This window comes from Strigops habroptila, chromosome 20, assembly GCF_004027225.2.
Source record: "Strigops habroptila isolate Jane chromosome 20, bStrHab1.2.pri, whole genome shotgun sequence".
Lineage (NCBI taxonomy): Eukaryota > Metazoa > Chordata > Aves > Psittaciformes > Psittacidae > Strigops > Strigops habroptila.
The window spans coordinates 4,666,987-4,689,454 of record NC_044296.2 but is presented as its reverse complement, the minus strand read 5'-3'; the positions used below and the strand labels follow the sequence as shown (position 1 = coordinate 4,689,454).

Genomic DNA, 22,468 nt, shown 5'->3' with positions numbered 1-22,468 from the left:
GCAGACAGAGCCCAGGTCCCAGGAATGCCAGTGATGAAAGGGCAATACTGTCAGTCCTTTTCCTTCCACTAGTCCTGAACAAAACATATATTCAGACACGATACTAGAAGAAGAGTGGGCAGTATAAGGCACCACTGCCTGCCTGCTGCTTTTCAGATCCTTGCAAGTCAGCACCATGACAGCAGACCTCTGGCTCTCCTGCTCCCCAGGGTACCTGTGTGTGCCAAGCATCAAAGCCTCACAGCCTCTCCACAGTGTCAGACCAGGCAGAGAGACTCTTTACTTCTGCTGCACTGGAATTTATAGCACCAGAGATTACAAGCAATGAATACATCCGCTGTTGTATTTCTGGGTGTGTCTGGGCGTTCTGCAGCACTGGACACAAAACTGTCACGTAGTGAGGGCTACATGTGGGGAATGACATTACTACAAATACTTTTGGCTTGGGGGCAGCATGGCATTTGTTGCAAGTCTGTCCTTTCTGAAGGGAGTGGGCTGAAAGAAGCTGAGTCTGGAGGAAGAGCTTCTTGGCTTTAGTAAACTGCTGAATCCCAATGGTTCAGGAAAACCCTTACCTGCACCCTTCGTGGTGACCACTTTCGGTTTGCTGCGAGCACCATCTCCCTTCATGGTGTAGGCGGCTACAGTAATGGAATATGAAGTCTCAGGCTGGAGCCCAGCAATGATCATTTCCTGTTTGTGAGATTGCAAAGGGAAATCGCGTCAATATTCAGGTACATACACACGAGTAGAGCTCTCCTCCCTGCAGGAGTCTCAGCCCTTTTCTAGCATGCAGGAACATTCACTGAATCTGAAACCACAAGATACTCTGGGGTAGATGTGGCACTTGGCAGGAGGATGAGAGCCACGTTCCCTTAGCAAGAGGCACGCACACCCTGGCTGCAAACAGTCCCTCTGTCAACACAGCACGTCTGCAGGGCCCTGCTTCAACGTGTTCTCTTCCAGATCTACCTCTCAGACATTCCCTATTCCAACACAAACTGCTTCAGCCATCAAAACGCTCTTCAAAGTGTTCCTCTTCACCAGGCAGTCTCAGAGGAGGTCTCAGTGGTTTCAGGGAGATTACGGTTTTTTGCCATTTTCCCCCTCCCTTCTCTCCCCAGAGATACTTTTTAATGCCTTCGTAATATAAAGGGATTGCTTGAACACAAAGTGCAAGGGGACGTTTTCTGCTCTTGGCTAAATCCCCAACACCCTCCTTCCTCCATCCTGCATCAGCCTCACCACACCTGCCTCCCAAGAGCTTTTGTAGGATGACTGGCCTCAAGAGGAGCCTTTCCCCATCATGTATTCAGCCCTTCGAAGGGCTGTGTTGTGAAAGGAATACCCGTGCTAAATCAAACAGGATGAGAGCATATGCAGCAGGGTTTTCTCCAAGGCCCTGGAAAGGAGGGACATGTGAATGTTGTGCAAGTTTTATGGCCTTCCTTTCCCCTCGCCCCCCACCACTGCCCTTTTGTGCTTTCGATCTTAAATCTCAGGGCAGCACTTGGGAAGAATTTGCTGGTCCTGAAAATATCTGTATTGCCCCCAAAGCTCAGCAGGGAGTGGAACAGCAGAACTCCAGCACAGTGGGCTTTTGATCAACAAGTTTGGAAGCCGTTAGCTACAGAGACAGGTCTGTCTTCTAGAAGTCAAGAAACCTGCTCTGCTTTCACACTTGCCACCAAGTTTCATTAAGGTCTCAGCCACAAGGCTTTGCCTTTCATGTGACTCAGTTTATCCATCTGCAAAAGAGAGGCCCCTCACTTTTTGTCACAAAAGAGACACTAATACAATCAATTCAGCAGTGCATTATCTTGGGATCCTGCCATTCCAGGAAGGAAGTGCTTTCTCCTACTGCTTTGTAGCTGTAAGATCAGGGAAAACACTTAGCATTTTAGCAGAAGTAGCAAATGCCAAAGAGCCAAGCTGATTTTAAGGTCTGCTTAAAAGGTTAAAGTGTCAATCGTGATTCAGTGCTTTGTATCAACAAGTATCTAAGAATCTTGTTCCTTGAAGGGCACAAAGCACTTGTTCATGCCCTGATAGCTCAGGATTTGTGGGGCTTTGAATTCCCAATGCTCTTCAGCCTATGTTTTTCAGACATGACACAGAGGTGCTTGCAGACCTGCCCACCTCTAAGCATATGTTTGGGTAGTCCCAAATTCCATGTCCCATCTGCTTCCCCATGAATCATGGAGGAGAAGGAGCAGACTCATCTCTCCTTCAGAGCTGCGAGGAAAACCCTGCAGCATTGCTGCATGCTGACAAACTACATGATCACACAGGGCTGCAGAGCAAAGTGAGCAGGGTGGGGACAATGCATGGGAACACCAACAACAGGCTTTAAAACAGGCACGTTGGCACTGGAAATAAAAAAAATAAAGGAAAAAGGAAAATATCACAGCACAACAGGAAATGGGAGAGGGAAGGGACAGAACCAGGATGGGAGGATTTGTACTTTTTTACTTACATATTCAGCAGTGTCATCTGTTTCCCACTGGGCAGAGAACAAGAGAGGTTTTGCACATGAGAATACAAGAGGGGAAAGAAGGGAAAGACAGAGACACAGCATGAGGAAGGAGTCCCTGAGCAAGCAGCCACACAAGGTCAGATGTTACCAGGCCAGCATGAAGGAAGAAGTAGAGTGGGAGAAATTAGTAGATTCCACTGTGGCCTTTGCCTGTCTTAAAAGACTTCCTAGACACAGGGAGGATGGTTGTATTTAGTTCAGTGCTGGGACAGCAGTTCATACTCTTCCACAATAGCTATTGTCTGAGTCTGCAAATGAACTGCAGAAAGACAACATACACCTTGTCATGGATACACTCGTCTACTTTCTCCAGCATTACTGTTGCTTGGGATGAGACAAGGTGGCTGGAGCACCCACCCCCTCAAACCTTCCACAAGAGAAGAGGAGATGAGAGCAGGAGGTGAGCCCCTACCTGGGCATCAGCCAGCATGATGTCCTTGATCTGGGGCAGCCCCCGGGCCTCTCCGTTCTCCATGCGCACGTAGTGGACCTGGTAGCCGCGGATCTGGCCGTGCTGGCGGTTCTGGACTGGGGAGCGCCAGAACACTTGGATCGCGGTGGAGTTCAGCACCTCCACCTCCACCTTCCGAGGCGGCGCACTGGGCACTGCGAGCGGGGCAAGAAAGGGGCAAGAGTCACTTGGGGGTTGCTGTCTGGAGCTTGTCACTTCACCTCTGGGACAGCCTGAATCTACAGCCCTGAAAGGAGGGGGAGGCTTAACAAAGGAGATATCCCTCATCTGTCACTGGCCTTTATTCAGTGGAACAGGGAAGTAGTGCTGGGGGATATAATCTAAGTGGCTCAGAGATATGCATGGAAACAGATCCACCTCACAGTCCAGCCATTCTCCTACAGGCTGCTTTGGCCTCAACTTGCTCAGATGGGAGAAAACACATAGTTCCAGATCACAGTCTGAAGGCAAAGCCCATTTCTAATGAGCCAGAAAAGTTCTGGTCCTGCCTGTGGAATATGAGGGTGGAGAGAATGGGGAGAGGGGCTTGCCCTTGGCTCTAAGGCAGGGCAGGTGGGCTGGTGGTCAGGCTGCTGCATAAACTCAGAACAGGCAACGAGAGATGTCTTGGATGGAATCTGGGCTGTTTTTTACAAATCTTATTATAATTAATAATAATAATAATAATGATAATAATAATAGAGGGCAGGACAGCTTCATCTGCAAGAAAGCCACACTTTCTCTGAGCAAGGTGTTCTATCCATTATATGTGGGTAGATGCTCAAGGAAACAGGACCCACACTGGTGACAAACCTCCTGCCTTTTTTGATAATTCTTATTTGGGATGGTGGAAGAAAGCCTCAGAAGTTGGGAATTTACTTCTGTTATTTACTTGACATATATTCTTTGAAGGTCCTGTGTCACCCTCACAGTGAGGGTGTTTCATGCACACATTCCCATTTCCTCCTGGTTTTATTTTACTGGAGAAATACCAGGACGATTCAAGTCTCCTTGTTCCTGTTTGTGCTAGAAGTCTCTGAGCTGGGCCACTGAACTGGAGTCTCAACTGCTTGTCCCTGAAGTGTTCTGGAAACTAACAGAGATTCTTCCTTTTTATCACTAACCAAAGCTTGGACTTAAGGAGGAGCTGGGAACAAGGAATGTGTGGGAAGAACTTAGTACTTTAAAACACTTTCTGGCAGCAACCGTCTCCTCTGATTTAATTTCCTTGCTGCCTCCTTGCTCAGTAAGAGAATCTTTTCAGGAAAAGTGGTGCAGTGAAGGGTCAGAAGCTTGAGATTAAAGAACCCCCATGAATCCAAAACCACCTCAACCCTAAAGCAGGGAAGGACAACTCTACAGCCCCCAATTCTCAGAGGGGAAGGCGGCAGCAAAGCATGCTGCACGTCTCGGACCAGAGGCTCTTTGAAGCCCCATTCAGGTTTCACTCTTGCACCACACAAGCCACGAGCAGGGACTCGACGTGTCCTCCCTGGTGTGGGAAAAGCCCACTCCAAGGACACGTATTCCCCAAGGGAACTCGGGAGAAAACCAGAAGAAGTGCAATTACCATCTTCATCTGTCCGGACGATAACCGGCGAGCTCTCCGGGCCCGGCCCCACCTCCGTATGAGCCACGACAGTGATGCGATACTCTGTCCACTTCTCCAGGGATTCCAGTAGGATCTGACTGGTGGTTGGGGGGATATCATTCACCTCCTTAAGCTCCGTGTCCTCCGAGTCCAGCGCTCGATAGTAGACGCTGTATCCAGCCAGGACTCCGTTTTGGCTTTCGGCCGGAGGCGGCCGCCAACTTACCAGAATGGCGGTGGATCTGGTGCTGACACATTTTACATCTTGAGGGGGGGCAGACGGTTCTACGAGGGGGGAAAATTCAGGAAGGGGAAAAGGGAAGAAGGAAAGGGGGGGGAGGGGAAAAAAAACAACAAACAAAAGATGGGAAAGATAAAAGAAAAAAAAAAAAGGAAAATGGTAACAAAAAAATCTAAAATAAAACGTACAAAAATTTGGTTTAGGAAGATAAAATTAAAAGAGAAGAGCTTTTTGTTGTTGTCTTTTGTTGTTGTCGTTGTTTAAATGAAAAGGTAAAAACAAAAAGCCAACAGAAATTAAATGGGGCATCGAAACTGAAATGTTATAAAGCAAAGGACTGAAACAGCAAGTGGGCTAGCCAAGAGGGGTCCTGCTGCGCCTACGAGGGTGGCTGGTGCAAAACTGAGCACCCAGCTTCACCCTAGAAAGGCCTTTTCCTTTAGCTCCCTGTTCTACAGCAGTCTGGCACATCCTGCCCTGGCTCGTAAAGCACTTCTTTCCAAACTGCAGTCTCTAGGATCCTGGATTTCTTTGAAGGGATCTGTGGAAAGGAAGTAAGAAAAGCAAATCTTTTGCCAGGAGGCTTAAAACGAGGAGTCTGAACCTCCAGATGGAAGTTATTTGTTGTCCACAGACTGAAGGAGGGGAAAAACCACGGTGGCAATGCCCAGGATAGCGCCAAGCAGTGAGCCCACAATGTGTTTAGATAGGAGGGTTTTAGAGAAGAGACTTGCAAAGGAGCAAGGCAGCGGGTTGTGGAGGTGTTCAGGTACCCAGTGGGGTTTCCACAAGCAGCAGCAGGTCCAGCTCCCGCTGCACTCGCTGCCTGAACCCCATCAGGGTATTTCTGAGCACACCAGGAGGACACCTTTGGAAGTGTGACCCTACACACTCGCATTTCTCAGGGTGGCAGCAGACAACTGTCTAAGGGCTGGTTTTCAGGCGATGGAGAAGGTGTAAAGCACAGCTTCTGAGCGCAGGGCTGCTCACTTTGGTGTTCCTGAGCTGCAGAAGGTAATTTTAGCACGGTCTGCTCAGTAGGAAGCAGGACGCCGACACCAGCTCCGTCAGACACTACGTGCTGGGGCACACACTGCCATGGCACGGCCCTGCCTTGAGGTGCTGCTAGGGAGAACTGCAGGAACACAGGTTTGTTGGTAGAGATACCACAGGTCTGAGACCTTGGCAAAGTCTGGACAGAGCCTGACACTTCTGTACCCCAACCGGGGCACTTCAGGAGATCTTAGACCAGGCTCTTTCAATCGCTAATTACAATCCATCAGGTAAGCAGAGAGAGTGATGTATTTTTCAAGGCAAATCTGCAAATCCAATCTCATCCAATACAGTCGAACTGCAGTAAATCACTTTTAACTCTCTGCAGGCACTGCCAGAAACTGGGGCGTCCTTATAAGTCCCTAAAGCATCACCTGCAAGCAGCACAGCAGTAGATAAATGCTGGTCACCATTTCTCATTTCTCTGTTGCTTGTTCATCAACAAAAACCTCTTTTACTGAGGAATGATTTTTTTCAAGTCTCTTAGTCCCATCCCTGAGTCACAAACAGATGTTTGGGCCCAGCTTGCTTTGAGGACTCAGCTAAATCAAGTCCCACTTTGCCCAGTTTGCACTGGAGTGAAAGCCATGTGCTGTGCAGCCCTTTACTGCGGTGCTGAGCAGTCTGTCCAGCAGGACATTTTGGGTGTTATCCTCCTCATTTCATGTTTTATTGCTGTATTTAATGGCAGAATGGATCCCTCATCCTCAGAAATGCCACTGCAGAGGGTGCTGATCCCCAGCCATGGCTAGCCACGCAAAGTAACACAGAATGTGTCAAACAAACAAAACCAAAAAGAACAAACTGGAAAATAAACCAGAAATCCAGTAATTTGAAACAAAAAAACAAACCAAACACCAGAAAGGAAATCATAATAATAAAATAATACTGGTACAAAAAGTGACTCTTTCCAGAACATTCCCAGTCTGTTTACCTACCTTCCACGCTTCAACTGCTAACTTATAAGACTTTCTTACGAGAGAACAAGAGCAACTGAACTACGAGGCCAGACCAAGCTCCTGGTGGGTTTCTGCATGTGACCAGCTTTTCAAATGCCACCCTGCCCCACTGCTGGCTCCCCTGGGTGAGCAGAGCCTGAGCTACTGCAGCAATGGTATTTTTGGACCCCAGTCTATTCTCCTTTGCTAAGCTACCTGCATGGAGAGACCAGAGAGCAGGGTGGCAGAGTCCCACTGATGGATTTCCTTCCCCCTCTCTCCATCTGCTGTGATTGCTGCAGCGCAGCCATCTCCAGACTGGAGGTGCACTGCTCCTTCCCACACCCCAGCAGCAACTTAAATCTCTTTCAGGGTACGGAGGAGAAGACTCAACCCTCTTCCAGCACCTGCCATGATGCTGGTTGCTTCTTTTATAACTGCCCTCAGGGGCTGGTAGCATTAAAAGCCACCTTTCCTGCTTAGCAGTCCAGCCAAAGCCACCACGGCTGAGAAACCCACTGCAGAGAGGGTCTGACCTGACCTACCCTTTCCATCCTGATACTCATTATGAAAGCCCCAGTGAGCAGAGCTGGAGCTCCAGCGGGCACTTGGGTTCTGGGTTTGCACTGGCGTGGTCACGCTCTCGCTTGCTCACTCACCCTCTACGCTCCAGCACAGGGACCTACCGAGAGGCCCTGGAGTGAGGCCTCCTTTGGGGATGGTTTGCACCTTCTCTGGTCAAAAAGGCAGGGTGGGTGGGTGGGTGGGTGACGGGGGAGAAGGCCCAGATCCCACTCGGACCCTCTCCCCATCACTCTTATTGACTACAGCACCTGGATGAGAACAGCCACCAAGTGCTGGCCGGCCATCCTGGAGACACATCTGGGGAAGTTCATGGCACTGTGAGTTTCCTTCACAATCCAGCCCAACCTGCGTGACCCTGGAGACGTGCATGTGCGTGGGGACAGCGTTGAGGTGGTGGGAGCTGTGTGCAGGAGGCGAAGCACCGCAGCCCAAACCAGAGGCGGCGAGCTCACCTCTGCAACAAGCCCCTTTGCTGGAAAGGGAGCCACAGCACAGGCGAGAGCCCCCCAGCCAGGAGATGAGCATCTTTGTCTGCTGGCCTCTGTTTTTACCAGGCAGACAGCTCTTTGGGAACCCCTTCCCACCCTCCCATGGGCTCCAGGACATACATGAGTGTGTGCAGATCCACGCACGTGAGGGTGAGCCTGCAGCAACAGGGTGGACTGTATTTGTGAATCCGCTTGAGACCAGCCAGTACTCACCTGAGCTGCATCTTTTACATGCTTTAAAGTTGACTGTCCAAGCCACAAGAATGACCCCTGCTGACCTTGTACAATACAATGTTTTTTAACCCTTTAGGTACCATAGACTTTGTATAAGTTTTGTTCATATACTGTAAGGAAGGGGGAAGGGAAGGAGAGCAGAGCTAAGGGGTTGGAGAAACATCCTTTCTTAGGAAGGAACAGAGGGTAAGAAAGCCCCGTTGTTCCTCTACGCCTGCACATGCAGCCTCACAGCACCCACCCTGCCACCCCTGTCTGTTGATGCATGCTTTGCACTCTGACATTTCCCAGTAGGAGAGTTGCCAAGGAGCCCTGGGAAGGTCATGGCAAGCCAGAAAGGGCAAACCTGCTTCCTCCAGCCAGGAGATTCTGTTAGTTTTACAATCTACGTCTCTGGTACTTGAAGAGTTAAAACCCAGCTACTTCAAGAAGAAAAAGATACTTTACCTTTAGTTTAATGGATTTTACTTGGGTTATGATGCTCAGGAGGAGCCACCCTGACAGAGGGAGGTGGAGGGAGGTGTGCAGAAAGGTGTGCAATGCAGGGAGGGCTGCGGCATGCAGGCACATGCAGCTCAGCTCGGAGAGGCAGAGCACGGAGAGCCTGGGCAGGCTGCAGGAGGACAGAGGAGGCTTTGCTGCTGCAGAGACAAGATGCCATCGTGGTGTGAAACCGCCCAGCAAGAGACAGACAGAGAGAGCAGGGAGCCGGTGTCATCGGGCTGCGAGAGCATGCAGGCAGGCAAGCAGACAGCAGAAGAGAAGAGAAAGAGGAGCCAAGGAGCAGGCCAAGGAGGAGCTGAACAGAAAAGGAGCTGCAGAGGAAGACACAAAAGCCTGTCCCGAGCCAGAAGGTCTGTGAGCCGAAGGATGTCGCCCGGACCAGGGAGAATTGACTCGTTCCTCCAACAGCCAGCCAGGAAAAAATGTTTCACTGTGTTCCAGGACACTGACAGCTCCCAGCTCATGTTCTTGAGAGCCTTCAATTAACGAAACTATCCCTATGAAAGCTGAGCTCAAAGAAACAAACCCGGCCTCAATCTGGGCATGTGCCAAGTCAGGAAAAGCCCCAAAGCCTTTTCCTTTCCCAGATCCTCTTCTCTTCACCCTTCAGGGAAAAATCTGCAGTGTCACTAAGCCCTACTGCCATCACTCCCGCCCCCCTCTTCCAGCCTGTTTTCATCAAACCAGAAAGCACAAATCCCAAACCCTCTTTTTCCTCCCATCTCCCATGAATCTCAAGGAGGAAAACCTCTTGGAAAACAGAAGCAGAGCGTTTGACACTTCTTTTTCAGGTCCTTTCAGTTCATTTTCCCCCACCCCACAGTGATGCTCCCTCTGAAAAGTACCACTCTGGGATCAGAACCAGCAGATCTGCAGCAGAGTCAGGAAAGGATTTTCTTTCAATACAAAGAGTAAGGAGAAAGGTAAAAAAAAAAAAAAGAAAAGGGAAGGGGGACATTTGAAGGAAAGAAGAAAATAAAATCCCTTTGAATGGATTGGAAGCCTGAGAAAGCACCAGTAAGGAATTGTGCCTATGCAGAAACAGACTCCCCTTTCCTCCCACTCCTGGGGGGAAGAGAAAGATGAGAGAGACAGGGGGAGAGAAGGACAGACAGCAGGACGTGACAGTTAAACCAGAGAGATGCTGCTCCCCCTTGTTAAGGACTCTGAGAGATGGGGGCAGGCGCCCGCTCTCCTCACACTGGTGACCAGAGCCATGTCTGAGTTAGTTCTGCTCCCGGCTACTCCAAACTGCAGCGGAGTGATTTAGTAGAGATGAGAGGAGACAGAAAACACAAAGAACAGCTGCCACAGCCACTCATGCAGTGAAAAAAACACCTCATTTAAAAGCAAAGATCTGTGAAAAGCCCAGGTTGAAATATTGCCATCCAGGGTTATTGTCCCCAGGGCAACAGCGAAGGGAGACAATCCATTAAACTAAAACCAGCGCGTTTTGGTTGCATACACTCCATCCTGGTGTCACTAACAGCCGCTCCCCTCCAAGCCTCCACATGACTCCTCTTCCCTGCTCTGCCAGAGCCCAAATGGGACCATTCCCAGCACTTGCTGGGCCATTCCAGGCTTGCTGCCTTCCTCCCTGTGGCTACGAAGTCACTCATGGAAAAGAGCATGAGGACCACTTTCCCAAAGGCTGGTAAAAATGTTGGACTTGTGATTAATCACCTTCCCTTCTCCTCTTCCTCCCGATTCCCCCACCGTCTCCCTGCTCCTTTGCTGATGCCCCCCTTCCAGCCAGCTTGCTGCTGGTGGAGGGACAGGCAAGCTGCTGCGTGACGCTGGGTGACGTCCTCCCTGAGCATGCTCAGCACCACGGGCCAGCGCAGCCCATCAAGGAGCTCCTCACTGCTCCCGCCCCTCCAAGTGGACGGTGCTATCTGGCCTCCCATCACCCCCGAAAAGCATGCACCAGCTCCGCTCCTCCTTCACATCTCAGCTCTCTGGGTCAGCAAAGGGAGAAGGTCCCCAAGGTGCCACCTCCCTGCAGAGGAAGCCCAGACGTGTGAACCGCCGCTGCACCGCGAACGTCCGCCCCACAGCTCCGTACCCCTGTGCCCACCATCAATGGCTCCCTGACTGTCTTCCCCTCAGAGAAGGGTGGGAAAAGGAGAGACACCTACTAGACTGCAAGGTGCGCTCTCTGACCTCCGGGGTGAAGGCCCCCAGGCCCAGAGCCGAGCGGGCGGCCAGCCGGAAGACATACTCAGTGTTGGGCTTCAGGCCTTCCACAGTGAAGGAGGTTGTTGGCTCGAAGTTCTTCTGCACCTGAGATGGGCGAGGGGGAAGCGAAAAATAAAACCAAACAAAAAGGGAGCAGAGGCAAGCCCTGCCCCGAGACACCGGCCCTGCTCCAGCCCCGCTGGGGAACAGAGGGCCAGGATGCTCCGTGGGTCCCCCAACCCTTTGCACTGCTCCTCTCCAGACTCACCTCCCTGCCGTGGTCTCCTTCCTTATAGAGGAGCTCATACTTCACTATGATCTCCTGGCGGGGAGGGCTCCACGACAACATGATGCTCGTTTCTGTCTTGGCTTCTGCTCGGAAGTTCATCGGCTGCCCAGGAACTGATGCAGCGAAGGAGGTGATGGGGCAGAGGAGGCAAGACAGGAGAAACCACATTAACTAAGGAGAAGATTCCTACCCTGTGTTCTTCAAAGCCTGTGTGTGAAGAGCATGTCAGCAGCAAAATGCCACACGGCAGGGGGGGCAGGCCCTTCCTTTAAAGCAGCGGAGGGTTAAGTCCCACTGCAGGACTCGAGCTTGTCCAGAGCTGCTGGAGATGAAAGAGTCCTACTGGATCATATCCCTCTTTCCTGGCAGTGCAGAATACAGCTTTTCCCATTAATCTCAGTATTAAAAGGTTATGGAGGTGGGAAGCCCGTTGAGGACACGGGGTTTCCTCAGCAGAACCCCACGCCATCAGCAGAGCACCCAAAAGCATGCTGGGTGACAGCCTATGACAAAACATCTTTTCTTCTCAGCTCAACACATCTGCTGTGACATTTCAGGCTCTGTTTTGCTCCCCACTCATCTCTGAGAAGGTAGTTTCTGGGTAGAAGAAACTTTAGGAAGACATAGGCTTCACCACTGCCTGGGCAGCGAGTGTTTTTAGGTCTCTTAAAGAAGTTTAGAAACTGGAAGCAATAAGATGCATCTCTGAAACATGGCACAGCAGAAATGGATTCTCTTGGCAGAATTGCTTCCCCCACCCATGTAACCAACAACCAGGCCAGAAACCATGCACCAGGCTCTCTGGATCCAGCTATTGGACTCAGCTTCCTCCCAGGAGGTTACTTCTGGTTTAGGACAATCGATAAAGAAAGAAGAGCTCTAGTGACACAGCAGCCACAGCTAGACAATGCTATATACAACACCGCTCCCTCCCGCAGCATCCCAGGTTAGTGATCCAGGTGCTCACCTCCTTGCTGTGTCTTAACCTGGATGGGGTCGGAAAGAGGCCCATCTCCCACGGAGGTGAAGGCCAGGACCCGCACTGTGTAGGTTTCATCCTCAAGCAGGCTGCCCACCGTGGTCAGGAGGCTGTCGTCCACGTTGTGCTTCTGCCAGTTGCTGACGGGTTGATCAGGCTCCATGGTGTAATACACACGATAGCCACGGATCTGCCCGTTGGGCTCCACTGGTTCTTCCCACTGGATGATCATGGTGGTGCTGCTCAGCATTCGGCCCTGCACGTTACGGGGGGCACTGGCAGGAGCTTGTTCCCCAGTGCGAGTGACCACGGACTCGCTGGGAGGCCCCTGCCCGATGCTGTTGACTGCAGAGACCCAGATCTCGTACTCAGAGTTGGGGCTGAGCCCCCCAATACTGTAGCGCGTGGTGGTGATGTCTTCCTTGATCTGATATGGTCCATCCTGGCTTTTAGACTTGTACTCAATGACATAGTAGGACACGGGGTCTGGGTTTCCAGAGTCCCAGGTGATGGTGATACTTGTTGCTGTTGTCTCTGTCACCACTGGCGTCCCAGGAGCCTTGGGGAGTGCTGAGAATCAGGAAGAACAGACATTTAAATAAACCCCACATAAGCTGAAATGGTGCCTAATTGGGCTGGTTATGGCTGTAGGAGCCAGAGGCACAGCACCAATCCCAGCGCGGCAGCTCAGTAAAGTGCTGCTGAAATATTATGAACCTAGTTATCCACTCTATTATCCTCCTTAAACTGCTCCATCAAAAGGGAAGTGTTCAGCTAAACATCTGGAACCATTAGCACAGGCTTCAGCTGCACATCCGCCGGCTCACGTGGCACTAAGGAAAAGCAGTTTCCCCGGAGCTCCTTCCGAGCACGTAATCGCATCTTCCGACAGGCGCTGGCACTGCCGATGCTCCAGGTTGAGCGTGCGGCAGCGGGAGGGTGAGGACTGTGCTCTCCAGAACCAAAGTACTCGGAGTGCTTCCTCTGAAGCCACAAGCATGTGTTAATACTCATCTTCCCTGTCCCTCATCCAGAACACCACCTTTGGCTTTGTCTGTGTAAGAAAATTAAGGCCAGGTTGGAGACAGGGGCTTGGAGCAACCTGCTCTAGTGGAAGGTGTCCCTGCCCGTGGCAGGGGGTTGGATCTGGATGAGCTTTATGGTCCCTTCCAACCCAAACCATTCTATGACTGAGCTTGCTGGAGATCGCACGCACAATGTCAGACACTGTTAGCAGGAAGCTTTATGTGTTTTACTACACGTTTTAGACCCTTTCCAACCTCATCTTCTCTAGACTTGAGCACCTCTAAAGCTCTAATTTCTCCTTTCATCTTCTGCCTGGCAAAGATTGCGGATGCTTACATGCAGGACCAGAAGGGGGAATAGAATAGGAATAAAATGACAAAAGGCAGAAGGTACCAGCAGGGCAAGATTCCTCATCTGAAGAGACAGAATAGAAGCAGAAGCAATGTATCTTACACAGCAGCTTCTTGAATCGATAGGATAAGACAGGAAAAAAGGAGAAGGAAGAAAATACTCAGGAAAATAAAGAGCACCTCAGTCCAGCCCCAGGCATCCTTCTGCTAGCATGTGAGCCCACTTCCCTGTGCAAAAGCTCAGGAAGTGTCATGTCAAGATTCACTTGTCCCTACTCATGTCTATTGTCAGACCATTCTTAGTCTGATGCACTGACACAACAGGATTGATTTTCTTCATCCCTCCCCTTCTCCAAAGTATTTCTCCTCCTCTCCCCCACCCACCCGCATTCCTTTCCCACCCCCTTTTCTCCCCAGATCCCTCGTGAGCAATGCCATCACTCAGAGCAGACACCAGCTCATACAAAGAGCTCTACACTCACCCAACCACAGGGGCATCCCGCTTGGGTTTTAATACTCCCCTGCTGAGGACAGAATAGATTGAAGATTGCACCCGTGCTCCTCTTGGGAATTGCTAGCTGGAAGCTGGGGTTATTCCCCCTCTTGCTGAGGCAACAGCGGCCACTAAGACGCTGGAACTAGGCTCTACTGCAAGGGTACACGTGCCAGAGATCCTCAGAGCCTTGGCCGAATCTCTAACCTTGGAACAGGACGGCATGCAGGTTCCAAGCCATCCAAGGCTCCTTGCAAACTGCCCAGCCAGCCTCACAGCCCAGGACAGAAACAAGCATGCAGGGGTTTGAATCCCACTTTTCCTCATAACAAATAGCCCAGTTGTCCTAAAGCGAGGGAAGATCTCAAGCCACCAGCTTCCCCTTCACTGAGGGTTTCTTTGTGCGCGGGATCCCCAAAGACACATGCACAGATCCCAGCACATGGTACTTGTGCAAAAGTTTGTCTTCCTGCTCATGCTCACATACGTACGCGTGTACATACAGGCTTGTAACAGCACGGGCTTACATACATGCAGTCAGGCACCCACATGCCCATACAGCCACGTTGCTCCTTCTCCCATGCACACACACACACTCATGCATGACCACCTTTTTTACATGCTTAACTGTGTCCCCACACTCCTCAGATGCAGATCAGAAGGCAAAGACACAAGCAGAAACAGGCACCACAGTCAGACAGGCGCAATTCCACTCACGCACCATGAAGGCTGCCGGGCACGACTGAGCTCATCTACCAATGCTCACATGCATGAACGCAACATGAGCCCACGTTTGCTTTGCACACATGCCCAGACGCTCTGGCACTGCCGTGCACCCCACACGTGCTTTGCACACCTTGACACGCGTGCAGCAGCTCCCATGCAGGCAGGGAACCCACGCACTCGCTCACGCAGGCGTGCTCACACTCCCTTACATTTCACCGTGATCTGAGCAACGGCTTCTATGACTCCCAGACTGGACATGGCCACACACGTGTAGTTGGCTGAGTCCTTGACATCCGTGAGCTCCAAGACATTACGGCCCACGGGCATGTCATCTTCAGGCGTGAGGTCCTCGGCTCCCTGCATCCACTTGACGTATGGCATGGGCGAACCCACGGCCACGCAGGTGATGTTGACGTTGCCCCCGGGCATGATTTCGTGGCTGACGGGTAAGATGGAGAAGCGAGGGGCCACCCGGCGAACTGTGGACGAGACGCACAGAGGTAACAAAAAAACAAAAGGGAAAAAGCAAACCAAAACGAAAAACGAAAGAAAGAAAAGGGAAAAAAAAAGGAAGAAAAAAAAAAAGAAAAGAAAAGGAAAAGAAAAGAAGGGAGAAAAAAGAAAAAAGAGCAAAAGATAATTTAAATATAGATGGGGTTTGTCATCGTTTCTTTTCTTCCTTCATTCAAAACAAAACGAAAAGAACAAATAAATGAAAAAACCAAAAACCAAAAGCCAACAAAATGAAACTTCAAATAAATTCTTACTTCACAAACAATATATAGAATAGAGACATAAAAGCGATATTTCATAGCAACAGGGTTCCATTGATCAAGATTAGACCCATCACAGCACAGATAAATACACAAAAATTTATTAGCAATTTCTCATCTTTACTGGCAAGAGCTGGCTTGGCGAGCGGTGAGAATCTCCTCCAGAGCGCTGGGGCCCCCCGCTCCCCGCGCCGCGCCCCAGGAAACCTGCTCCTCCCCTTCTCCAGTGGAGTCTGACTCCCAGATCACCTTCTCCCACATCAAAACGGAACAGCAGCTCCACCACCACGGCCTGGAGTGGTCCAGGTGCCTCCTCCCATCTCCAGAGAAGGGCCCTCTCCCACCGGCCGCTCTGCCCGAGGGATGCTGCAGAGGTGAGGTGGTGAGGAGAAGGTTGGGATGGAGATGGAAACTTCTCAAGGGTTTTTTTGCCTTGTTGGACTCAGAGAATTCAACAAAGAGAGAAGTGTCACATCCCCCAATGCCAGAGAGGCACCACTTGGAAAGTAAAGAGGCAAAAATGTTTAAAAGGGAGGAGAGGGAGTCCTCGGAGCGGGACAGAATTTAGTTGGTGTCTGCGTGTGAGAACCGCCCAGGGGGAGCAGCCCCCCCTGGAGCGAGAGGGAGTTGGAAAAGATGAGAAACTCTAATGAAATTTTTGTGGTTTTCGGGTATAGAAACCCTAACGAAGCCTCTTTAAGATCTGACACGGTTCCATCGATAGATGCAGCTCTCAGAGTCACAAACATCATGCAAAATAGGTAAAAAAGAGAGAGAGAAAAAGAGAGAAAGAGAAAGAGAAAGAGAGAGGAAAATGCAGAGAAATATCATTTCTGGGCGGCTAGCAAATGCCCACATGGATACTGAATAGAAAGTGAGCGACAGAGAAAGGAAGGAAGACCAGGAGAAGGAGAACAAGGAGGGGAAGGGAGAAAGAAGAGAGAGAAAGAGAGGGAGGGGAGGGGGAAACCCACTTTAATGCTGCATACTTTTTCTAGCTGATGTGACCCAATGTGGTGGCTCACATTGTCACATCTCAGCCCTGGCGGAATAATAAATAGAATAGAATTAATAAGAAAAACAAGGTAATGAAACTTTAACGTTGAGAAAACAGTGACATGTTCTGTGCATCTCCTTAGCAGAGAGGTGGATGCAGCTTCCAGACCTTACACAGTAAGAACATGGACGCAAAGGGGAGGCTGCGGTTTCCGTGGCTCCATTTTCTGAACTAACTGGGCTGGCTGAGGTGGGGGCTCTTCCTTAGGGATGAAAGCAGGGGAATGCGCAAAAGAGGCCCTAGGGAGGGAGCTCAGGGTAAGGACCCATCCTGCAAGCAAAGACAAAAGGATACAGACCCCGAGAAGACGCAGGCACAGCAGCAGGGAGCGGGGTTCCTCCAGCTTCAGAGAGCCATGCAGTGAACTCCCCTCAGGCACGGGGAGCAAGGGGGCAGGACGGTGGGAGCACGGGGAGATGGAGGTATCTGTCCCTGCTGTCCTGTTCCCAGGTAACCTCTCTGAAAAATCAGTGGCAACTGCATCCATGCAAAAGCAATGCAAAGGACACCAGAGCTTAGCTTGCCATTGCTCTTCCCAAGTCCTAGTTGCCTTCAGATGTCCCCTGGAACTGATGTCTTGGGTTTTTCTAGTGTTTATCTTCCAGCCCACTTCCCTGGCTGCTAGTCAACATTATGGATCCTTCCAGCTGGAAAGGGCACTGGCAGGAGAGGTAGTGGCTGTTTCCATTTCGTGGGGCTTTGTTGAACAAAAGCCAGCTATAGCCCCTGTCTCCTCCTGCAAGCTGACAAGGAGATGTCTTCATAGAAGGTGTGCTCTTCCCACGGGGCTACTGGATCCTTTTCTGCATGGTTACCAGTACCCAGGAACCAGTACTGAGAGGCAAGGAAGAGAAGACTTCCAGATTTGTGGCATTAGGCGCTCAGAGATGTCAAAGGAGAATTCCTGCATGCATGGATTTGCCAAGAGAACGGATAGCATGCCCTCACCTCCAGTGTGGCTGGGGAAAGGACTGGAATGGGGAGGGAAGGACTGCAAACTCACCTGGACACTAACACTAGAAGATGACTTTCTGCTTAGACAAAGGCTTAAGGAGAGCGCCAGGGTATTTGCACCACCTCAGGCACTAGCACTGGCTCAAGAGACCAGGCAGTATGATCCTTTCTCCCTCCTGTTGTGCTGCAAGGGAAGACTTTTAGCCCTAGACATGAGGGCACGTCCCTATTGCCTACTCCATCCTTCTGTCCACTGCCTGCTTCAGGAGGTACCACACTTCAGAAAATGGAGCCATGCGAAGACCACGCCGGTCACAATCTGAGACAAGATGGAGAGAACTTGAAAAGAACAAGTGGGGTCAACATGCAGACAGATCTGGGGGGCAGGGGGGGATGACTCTTCTGAGGAGGGGCTGGTATGTCACCTTCTGGAGAGGGGAGGCAAGGTGGGAAGAGGTGAGGAGAAATGGGGAGACATACGCCGGACAAGATCCGGCCAGCAAACAGCATCAACAGCAAACAACGGCAGGTGGGATGCAGACACTGAGTTGTCATGGAAACGCAACAAGACAATTAATTCAAACCGAGGCTAATTACAGAGAAACCAAAACCGAACTGAAAGAGAAAGGAAACCAAAGAGAAAAATAAGAAGAAAAAGGAAGAACGAACCAGAATTTAAGAACTGAAAAGCATCATTTGATGTATGGTGGAGTGCTGAGAATCGGAGTCTGAAGGGAACAGAGCGCTGCTGCCTGCCTGCCTCTGGGCAGGGATGGAAGAGATCCACTCACACAACACAAGCTCGGGGCTGGGGCTGTGTAGAGCATGGTCACAGCACTGCCAGGCAGCTCTGCCCACCCTCCCTGCAGCAGCCCGCATTTTAACAGCATTTATCACACTTCACTAAGGGGAAGCGACATCTGGATGCCACCAGCCCAAGCTGATGTGCATTCTGTGAAAAGGAAGGGTTTAGATTAGGGTTAGTGCTAACCGAGACCCAAAGAGGTCGTAGCACTTCTGCTGTGCATCCTGGTTTAAAAAAAGCTACACACTTGTATGTGCACAAATATACAAACATCCACACATCAGTCTAGGATGTGAAAATAACTCCACCATTAAATGCTGGAGACCTCAGAGAGTCCTTGGATACATCCCTGCTATGGCTCAGGGCTGTGACAACTGAATCTAGTTTAACAGGCAATACTTGGAGGGCTCATCTCTGGGTACCAGGAGCCATCCTGCTGCTGTTTGGTTTAATTGCTGTACCACTCTGATTTGGCTGTTGACATGAGATTTGTCCAGCTGAGAATTTCTGGGTCAGCGTTTAGGTGATGGCCGAGGAGGAGGAGCGGTGGTGGGAAGAAAGTGCAGCTAGAGCTTGAGTCAAGGACAATTTCAGCTCTGGGTCCAGCTGGGGTTCACACAGAGCAGCTGAAAGCCTGAAATTTTACATGGAAAAAACCATGGTGAAGAGATTCCTTCCATTTTGCTATCCAACACTTTCAAAGGACTGGAAAGAAAAGAACGACTGCCCTCTTTGGAAAGGAAAAGTTGGGACGAGACACTCAGGGCCCTACTACAGACACTTCTCTAAGACTTTTTACCAATTGCTGGTTTCAAGAAGCACCTTCCCTGAGTTTCAGGGATGTTTGATTTCCACGACAGCTTTGTCAGACCTGTTTTACGAAGCCAACCTTGCATGCATACACGTATGTGCATGCTCCATGTGCATGTGCAACATCTCCCGATAGACACACACAAGCAGGCACACACAAACACACAGTTCCAATGGCCAAAAAACTCCCAGGAGCTTTTTTCAAACAAGGATACAGCTCGTTATTGGTAGAACCAGATTTGAGAACTGGAGCTGGACATTTGGGATGCAAGTCAAGTTAATTCGATGCAGAGAAGCCATTTCTGAGGCACAGAAAGATTTAAGTGCAGTTAGTTGTGAGTCTGTTTAATATTATCTGTTAGATAAGTATTTATTTCACCCAGGCAAATCTGCACCCCGAATTCTGCTTAACATAAATTTCATTAGAAAAGGAACAGTTCCATAACTTCAGAGCCTTGTAAAGCCAATTAGTTTTGCTGCTGTTCACGGGTGCAGGGAGGTTTAACCCAGTTTGTGTTCTGTGAGTGGCTTTTTTGGTGCATTCTTCTTTCCAATGAGAAGGTACCAATCAACACCGCTGAGGTTCCCCACCACCACCACTCAGTTAAAAACAGAGCTGGGGTCCACGAGGTGAGAGATGTTTTGGAAAGGGACAGATTTACAGACCTGATCGGAAGAGACACTGGGAGATCCAGGGTTGACTTTTGCAACACCAGAATCCATCCTTAAAATGTGTTCCCAGGAAGCTGCTAGTGAGAGAAATCTGAGGACCAGCCAAGCAGTTTGTGCTGAGGAAACCCACCAGTTCCACTTTTTATGCCCCTTCCAGATTAGCTCAAGGAGAAAAATGTTGGAGGAGGAGCGAGGTGGGGAAGGGAGAACGTACTGGACAAGAACCCGTCACTTCAAACCCCGATTCACATTAAACCAACTCAAAGAGAAACATATTCTGTAATCTTCAAGAAGAAAATTAATCGGAAAAGGAAACCAAAGAAAGTGAAGTGACTGGTTGAAAGCACCAAACAAAACCAAATGGTATTAAACATTTTGACACTCAGCAAGCTGCTGCTCCAAATGAGGTGAGAAGGCGGACATTATTGGCCATTTTGGGGAGACAGGAGTCATTCCGTCTTGCTCCAAAATGAGGAGGGGGTAGGGGAAAGGGTGCCAAAATAATGTGCAGCCTCTACATTATTAGTGAAGCTTAGATTACACCTGTCCTCCCCTCCCAAAAGGTGGTCCCTGCCCCTGTGCTGTCCGTGCAGCCGCCTCCGCCTCTCCCTCTCCCATTCCAATTGCAAGTTCATTCCGCTGGGGCGAGACGCTGTTCGGGTTTGGATTTCCGACCTCCGTCCCTCCAGAGGACGAGACATTTCCCTGCTCAGGCCCATCTCCTTCCTCATTTCCTTCACAGTAAATAAAAGTAAGTAAATAGGTGGATAAATAAAGAATGAGACCAAGGCTTGGATTTGGTCTGGAGGAAATCCATTACCTTCCCAATCATTGTTACGTTTCCAGTTAAAGCGCATTAGTTGAGTGACCGGCTGGCTGAACATCTCTGGTCTTTTGTAATTCTTTTGTTTTTCTGCTGCTTTTTATAGGATTGAATAGAAAATAATCTGATCCCAATTGTGAGATTTATTTTTTTTCCAAGCAGCTCTGTAACACTAAACACACACTTCACTGGTTTATTTTTGTTATTTGAATTTGACAAGGTGTAATCTAATTTTTTCCCCTAAAACAAAGAGAACAGCGATGCAAAAGGTGTAAGAGACACAGGCAGGCAGAGATTTCAAGATCAGTACAGCACAGTGTTCCTGCAAAGTGCCCTCTATACAGAGAGAGTCATATATATACATATATATATGTACAGTTTTGATTTGATTTTGGGGGGTGGCTTTTTGTATCCATTCCCACTTCCTGATACCCTTGAGAAATCCTTCTGCAGAAACACAGCAAAGTTGCTTGTTTTGCTTTGATTGAACTAGAATTTCAGAGCTGAGGACACCCCAAACACAAGACAGGGGGCTCCCCCACCCATGGAAGTGCTAACATCACATTCAAAAGCCATCATAGACCTCTCCCTCCCTAAACTCCAGTGCCTGGCAAACGGCACTACAGGGGCAGCTCTACAAAGCAGCAGTGGTTCTGCCTCCCTCCTTTTCCATTAAAGAGTTTAGCAATGCTAGGCTAAAAACGTATTAAAATGGTACGTTTTAAAACACCAGTGAGGGTTTTGACCTTGTGGCTATTTGTTAAGTCCATGGTGCAACTGAAATGATTTCCCTCTGACCTCGAAATGGCATTGGAAGCGAAAAGCTGAGCACCCATCCACTTGTCTACCGGGGGCCGGGCTGAGCACCAGCAGCTCTGGTTTGATGCTCAAATTATACATGAGCCAAACTTAACCCAGGAGCAGGCTACAGGCTAAATTATTTGTGGAATTAGTCACATTTTAATACATTTTGAAGCTTTATTTCCAGAGGTCCTAGGCACACTATTTGTACATTTTCTATGGTTTTTATTTTAATGGATTTCAACTAGTTTTGCTATTATGTGTTTAGCCCTGGCCTGTTTTTATCTTTGCTTCTCTCAATGAGTGGAGGTTTTCTAGAGAGCCTTGAAAAATGAAGTGTTCTCAGCAGGACCTGGGCTGCAGAACCTGCTTCTGGGTGACTCAGCACTGTACTCCTGCAGCAGAAGAGGCAAGGGCTGAGCAGGCACAGCAAGGGCCCTGCGCTGCTCTGAATGCCTGCAGAACCATTTCAGACTGCCTGTGCTTGAAAAGAGCAGAGCAACCAGAAGCTCGAGCGGAGGGGGAAAAGGATTATCCCTGCAGCACCACAACTGCTGCCTTTTGTAACTCCTGACGGGGCATCACTGCGTGGAAGAGGGGGAAAGTTTTAATTCTGGTCAATCGAACCACGACAATTTGTCCTGTACCAAGAGCAGAGAGGTTGCTCTGCACACTCAGAGGTTGCTAAAGCCCAGCTCCACGGTGCGATGTTCATCCTTCCTTTCCCTTTGTAAGGTGGAAGGGCACAGAGAGACTCAGTCCACACGCCAGGCTCTATCTTGAGCTAAGCAGCTGGCTATTTGGATCAAAGCAGAGCAATGGAGATGGCAGCGTGAAGCTTTCCAAATGAAGGGGAGAGCTACAAAGTGCTTGGTTTCAAGGGTGCAAAACAGCTGTGGGCATAGATCCAGGACAGCAGATACATGGGGCAAAGCCTGGACCCTGCACGTGTTGACTCACTGATGGCTGTAGAAAAACACCATCAGGTACAAGTGAGTCAACCTGGTTTTATCCACCAAAGCGCAGTGAATGTCTCAGCCCTCTGGGGCAAGATTCAAAGCCTCTCAGAACGGGCAGAACTGTTTCCCTCCCATCTGAGCTTAAAGAAGGC

At 49.8% G+C, this 22,468-nt stretch overlaps 1 protein-coding gene across 10 annotated transcripts in view; it reads right to left on the bottom strand.

The window, feature by feature from the left end:
* The window catches only part of PTPRS (protein tyrosine phosphatase receptor type S), a 98,138-nt gene that overhangs the window by 32,385 nt on the left and 43,285 nt on the right, over positions 1-22,468 (bottom strand). For 4 of the 10 annotated variants that reach the window (XM_030509396.1, XM_030509399.1, XM_030509398.1 and 1 more), the window contains 4 exons: positions 14,872-15,141; positions 12,056-12,637; positions 11,068-11,201; positions 10,760-10,904 (listed from right to left, as the gene is read on the bottom strand). In XM_030509396.1, coding sequence (XP_030365256.1) covers positions 10,760-10,904; positions 11,068-11,201; positions 12,056-12,637; positions 14,872-15,141 — 1,131 coding nt within the window. Of the gene's footprint in view, positions 1-575; positions 694-2,476; positions 2,504-2,948; positions 3,143-4,557; positions 4,864-10,759; positions 10,905-11,067; positions 11,202-12,055; positions 12,638-14,871; positions 15,142-22,468 lie in introns of all 10 variants that reach the window. The other 6 variants (XM_030509390.1, XM_030509394.1, XM_030509391.1 and 3 more) reach the window with 2 other exon arrangements.